At 40.5% G+C, this 5,996-nt stretch overlaps 1 protein-coding gene across 1 annotated transcript; it reads left to right on the forward strand.

The window, feature by feature from the left end:
* The first annotated feature begins 628 nt into the window (after nucleotides 1–628).
* LOC129572891 (uncharacterized) lies at nucleotides 629–5,968 on the forward strand. The gene has a single exon (XM_055453005.1). It carries the CDS (start codon nucleotides 629–631, stop codon nucleotides 5,966–5,968), a length of 5,340 nt encoding a protein of 1,779 aa, XP_055308980.1.
* The last annotated feature ends 28 nt before the right edge of the window (nucleotides 5,969–5,996 follow it).

A 5,996-nucleotide genomic window follows, 5' to 3' on the forward strand; every position in this document is an offset into this window, starting at 1 on the left:
CAATTATTACGGCAACCAGCCGAAGCCACAACAGAGCGACCCATTGTCAATGACTCGCTCCCAATTCAAACGCTTTTGCTCAAAGGTCGACCGAACAACGGCACAGTTGTATGCAAATTACGTCGCAACCAAACGAAACGCCATTGAATATTCATTTTTGCCTCTCTTGAAAGTGCCTTCAATTTTGTTTTTTTTTTTCCTTTTTCTTTAACTAATTTTAAGAGTTGAATTTTGCCCTTTTTGGCCCCTAGCATTAAGTATTGAGTTCTTTCTTTTTGCCCTATTGGCACCCCCTACTTTAGACATTGAAACTTGCCTAATTGGCGCTTATTTACAGGTACGAAAAAAGTTTGTTATCGATTGAATGAACTGAGATAATAAAGCCTGAAAAAAGCAAAATATACATTAATCATTTACTCATTCATTCTTTAGCTACATAGGAATTGAAAAAAAAAAAAAAAAAAAAAAAATATAATTAAGAAAAAAGGCAAAACCCCACAAAAAAAACATCCCCAAAAGAAAAAAAAAAAAAATAAAATAAATAAATATATACCAAAAAAGAGGGATCACTCCAAAAGCCAAAAAAAAAAGAGGGAAAAATATATATACAAAACCACAAGCTACCATCATGTCGAAGTTGGATAAGCTTTTATCAATCAGGTTAAGAACCATCGGTGATTTTGATCACCATAATGAGGAATTAAAAAAGTTTACAGCAACGAGCAGCGTCACTGCCATTTCATATCGAATGATTGCTTTCGAAAAAACTTATAAGGAATTCGTGGATGTCACCGAAGAGTTAGAAAAGGTTGCAGCTTTTCACGAGCACGATCAATACGCAGCAGTCATAGCAGCAAATAGGAAAGTATTGGATAAGTATTTAGAGGCCAAACTGTTCGTATCACAGTTGTTGCCAGACGATGAAGTAAACACTTCTTTGAACTCTTCATTTTTTCCACAACTACCACGATGTTATGCTGAAACAACCGAAAATCAGGCTCAGTCTAATTCAAACAAGGGACTCGGCCTGAAACTGCCAAGCATTCAGCTTACACCCTTTGACGGTAAACATGAAAAATGGCCCGAATTTAAAGATTTATTTCTATCTATCATGAAAAAATACAAGGGTGACGATGTAGAAAAACTCACACATCTCCGAAATTTTCTCCGAGGGGAAGCCTTAGAGACAATTGCATATCTCGGAGTTAAAAATGGCAGCTATGAAACTGCATTGGAAGTTTTAACAAAAACTTATGAAAGTAAAGATGCCATCATCGATGCTCATTTACGAAACTTTGTCGATCTGCCTCAAATCACGGACGCCGTACCATCAAGTATACGGCAGGCAATTACAACAACACAAACTTGTTTAGCATCGATAAAATCATTCGAAATTATGACTGAGACATGGGACACCATAATTGTGTTTCTCTTGAAGGATAAATTTAGTCATGACATTCGTAACAAATGGGAAGAAGAACGAAAAGGCTCGCATGAACCAGCAACCAAGAAGGAATTGTTAGACTTCTTGGACATCCGTTACCGAATCAGTCTAAGAGCTGCTACACGGAAACCACCATCAAAACCAAACACCGACACGAAACGAAATGTCAAGACGTTTACACTGACTGATGGAGAGAATAGTTTTGTCAAGAATGACAATCAAAGGTACGAAGACGAGTATCATCAAACAGAAATCACAACAGATGAAACAGATGAATCCATTCTACACAATCGACGAACAGAAATTTGTGGCATCTGTGAGGAAGCACATCGTGTCTTCACGTGCCCAAAACTCACACAGAATGCAGCAGACACACTGCAATTGGTAAAAGACAAAGGTCTGTGTACAAATTGTCTTTATAAACACGATGTAACTACGTGTACATCGAAATTTACGTGCAAAAAATGTCAAACCAAACATCACACATTATTACATGACGCATTTCAAGACGCTAATTTTCACACACTTCGTGTAAACCATGCGGATAACATAGCGATTCATAGAAAACATGCACTTTTAGCTACGGCACTTGTACCAATCTACTCAAATGGTGGATTCATCAATTTACGAGCACTCATTGATCCAGGTTCAACTGCAAATTTATTAAGTGAAAGAGGAGCACAGCTCATACGATGTACTCGACAACGGATCAGTGGTGTACCAATGTTTGGTGTCTGTGGAACCCAAACTGGGATGGCATCATATAAAACTACGATTCAATTAAGTTCATTACATCAACAAGACTTGCAATTATCCATTGATACATACATTACAAATCACGTCACTTCGGTGCGACGAGTATCAGCAGCATCTGCAAGTGGATGGACGCATTTGGACGGCTTGCAATTGGCCGATCCAACTTTCCTTGAAGCGGGCAACATTGACCTACTGATCGGAGTTGATACATATGCCGAATTAATTGAAAGTGGTTTGATTAAAGGTCAAAGGGGACAACCCATCGCACAAAAAACAAAATTAGGTTGGATTCTTAGTGGTGTTTATGAATCAGAAGAATACATAAATCTCAATAGACTCATGGATCTGACAGAAGAACCAACACCTCCGGAGGATCACCTTCGGATCCACATAATTACCAATGAAGATCTCGCCACTCAAATCAAAGCATTTTGGGAAATAGAAGAAATTACGCCTATAAAACATTGGTCAGAGGAAGAGCAAGCTTGCGAGGACTTTTTCGTTAAAACAACAAAAAGAGCAAATGATGGCAAGCTTGTAATGAGGTTACCGTTCAACATGGATGTAAATTCAACAAATTTTTTAGGTGAATCAAAGGAGAGAGCTCTAAACCGTTTCAAGGATTTGGAAAAACGCTTCGCCCGAAATCCAACATTAAAAGAGGAATATGTCAAATGCATCAATGAGTACATTGAATTGGGACATGCCGTAGAAGTTCCAATGTCACGATATAAACATATCATCCCACATCATTCAGTATTTAAGGAAAGCAGTACGACAACAAAATGCCGAGTGGTTTATGATGCGTCGGCGAAAACAACAAACGGATTTTCATTAAACAATCGTTTGCCGATTGGTCCACCCATTTTGGAAGACATTTGGTCAGTCTTACTACGATGGCGTCTCGGCCAGATTGCAATTACTGCCGATATAGAAAAAATGTATAGGCAATTTTGGATCCATGAAGACGACGCACAGTATCAACAAATATTGTGGCGCAACGATCCATCGGAAGAGTTGAAACTATATGAATTACGAACAGTCACCTTCGGTACAGGCATTGCACCCTTTCTAGCAATCCGTGGCTTGCACTACATTGCTGATGCAATTGCATCAGAATATCCAGACTTGGAATATACTATCAAGAAATGTTTTTATGTTGATGACTGTTTAAAGGCAGTAGATTCACCGATGGAAGCCATCCAGGTGAAGGAAGAGCTAACCAAGATTTTTGCATCATTTGGACTTAATCTAAGAAAGTGGAATTCGAACGCTCCCGAATTACTTTTGGACGAAGTGGTCGATGTGAAAACTCACCCAACAAATACCACAACACCTTTGGGGATGCAATGGAACACCACAACTGATCATTTAAGCTTCAAACTCACACTCAAACCGTCTGAGAAGATAACGAAACGGACCATTTTGTCAAACATATCATCACTTTATGACCCAATGGGTCTGTTAGCACCATTGATCATCAGAGCCAAGGCATTTATGCAGAGACTATGGTTGGCACAAGTTGGTTGGGATGACAAAATCTCAGATGAATTAACACAAGAATGGCAAACAGTGAAAACATCATTGACATTAGCATCACACATCTCAATACCTCGGTGGATAGGCTTTCGTCGAGAAAACAAACACGTGTCACTACACGGGTTTTGTGATGCTTCTGAACAAGCTTATACGGCCGCATTATACCTCCGTACAGTTCTCATGGATGATACGGTGGAAGTCCACTTAATGACAGCCAAAACAAGAGTGGCACCAACTAAGAAAATGTCAATTCCACGCCTTGAATTGACGGCAGCACATCTATTGGCCAAGCTAATAACAAAATTTAAAGCTGACATCGCCATTCCGGAGATGCATTTTTATGCATGGACTGATTCTGCAGTCACATTAGCTTGGATATCAACACCCGCACACAAATTAAAGACGTTTGTAGCCAACCGCGTGTCCGAAATCCAAGAGCAAATTCCAGCCGATTGTTGGAGATACGTAAAATCGGCTCAGAATCCAGCAGATTGTGCAACACGATGCAACACTACAAATGAAATAATTTCACTAACAAAATGGTGGAATGGCCCTTCATTTTTGTCAGACGAACCAGATACATGGCCAACGGTTCCGCAGCATATGCTTTCAACTAAAAGGGTACTCGAAATGCGTCCAACAATTATGCACCAACAAGCAAAGGAGCCACAAAAGGAGAATAGTTTTTTGTTGAAACATTCAGACCTCTATAAACTGCTACGTCTTACGGCATATTGCACTCGCTTTCTAAAATCAAATCGAAGGTTCCAGGGACAACCAATTCCATCGCCAATCGAGATTATGCATGCCAAAAATCGATGGATTCGTATGATCCAGAGCATGTATTACCCCGAAGAACAGAAATGTCTAGTAAAAGGGAAGCCGGTTCATGCAAAGAGCCCATTAGCATCGCTTACTCCCACTATTGATACAGATGGTATCATTCGAGTACAAGGTAGACTGCGGAATGCACTCTTACCATATACAACCAAGCACCCAGTAATTTTGCCAGCTGAAAGTCATTTTACGACATTAATAATTCGTCATGCCCACAATCTGGCCTTACATGGAGGGTTACAACTCACATTGAGAACCATTAGGGACGAATTTTGGATCACTCGAGGCAAAGTAACGGTCAAACGCGAACTCGCTAAATGCATGGTGTGTTTCAGATATCGCTGCCGGCCCGGACAGCAACAAATGGCGGACTTATTGGCGCCACAAGTACAGCCAAATAGACCATTCAGCCACACTGGAATAGATTTCGCTGGTTATTTTGAAGTAAAAACATCAACCAGAAAGAATGCACCTTTCATTAAGTGTTACATATCATTGTTCGTTTGTTTAACAACAAAGGCGCTACATTTAGAACTAGCCCACGACCTATCAACAACAGCCTTTATTGCGGCACTAAATCGATTTACAGCACGACGCGGAATTCCCAATGAAATGTATAGTGACAGGGGGACAAACTTCACTGGTGCAGCAAAAGAACTGCCAAATTTATGGTACCAGGAAGAGACCAAAGAGAGCCAACTCATCCAACAAGAATGTGCCAACAAAGGGATCACATGGCATTTCAACCCAGCCCGTGCTAGTCATTTTGGTGGACTATGGGAGGCAGGTGTGAAATCTGTAAAAACTCACCTGCACAGAATCTTGAAGGATCAGAGACTCACATATGAGGATTTCAACACAATTATCATCCAAATCGAAGCTTGCCTGAATTCAAGGCCTTTGTGTCCACTGAGTAATGACCCAGATGATTATGAAGCTCTAACTCCAAGTCATTTTTTGATAGGACAAGCTCTCATGACCACCCCCCACCCAGACGTTAAGCACATAAAAATGAACCGTCTGTCAAGCTTCCAATTCATGCAACGTATGCTTCAAGATTTTTGGGATAGCTGGTCGCATGAATATCTGACGCGCCTGCAACAGCGACCAAAATGGAAGAAGCCACAAACAAACATGACGGTCGGACAATTGGTGCTCATTAAAGAAGACAATCTACCACCGTCCCAATGGGTCTTAGGACGGATCAGTCAAACCTTCCCAGGCAAGGATGGGCTGGTTCGAGCAGTTGAGGTCAAGTGCAAGAATACAGTGGTCAGCCGGCCAATTCATAAATTGTGTCCATTACCAGTAGAGAATGAAATGGATAAAAATGAGCGTTTGATCTGCGACCAATCGCTCATCCCCCGGGAGGATGTTGAAGCCGCTCAATAAAAATATACAAAATATAAAGAACAAAACA

This window comes from Sitodiplosis mosellana, unplaced genomic scaffold (assembly GCF_009176505.1).
Source record: "Sitodiplosis mosellana isolate CC-2019 unplaced genomic scaffold, AAFC_SMos_1.0 Smas_scaffold_5694, whole genome shotgun sequence".
Taxonomy (NCBI): Eukaryota; Metazoa; Arthropoda; class Insecta; order Diptera; family Cecidomyiidae; genus Sitodiplosis; species Sitodiplosis mosellana.

Bases quoted from the DNA above. Each gene is read 5' to 3' on its own strand.
- LOC129572891 (XM_055453005.1), top strand. From the start codon at position 629: ATGTCGAAGTTGGATAAGCTTTTATCAATCAGGTTAAGAACCATCGGT.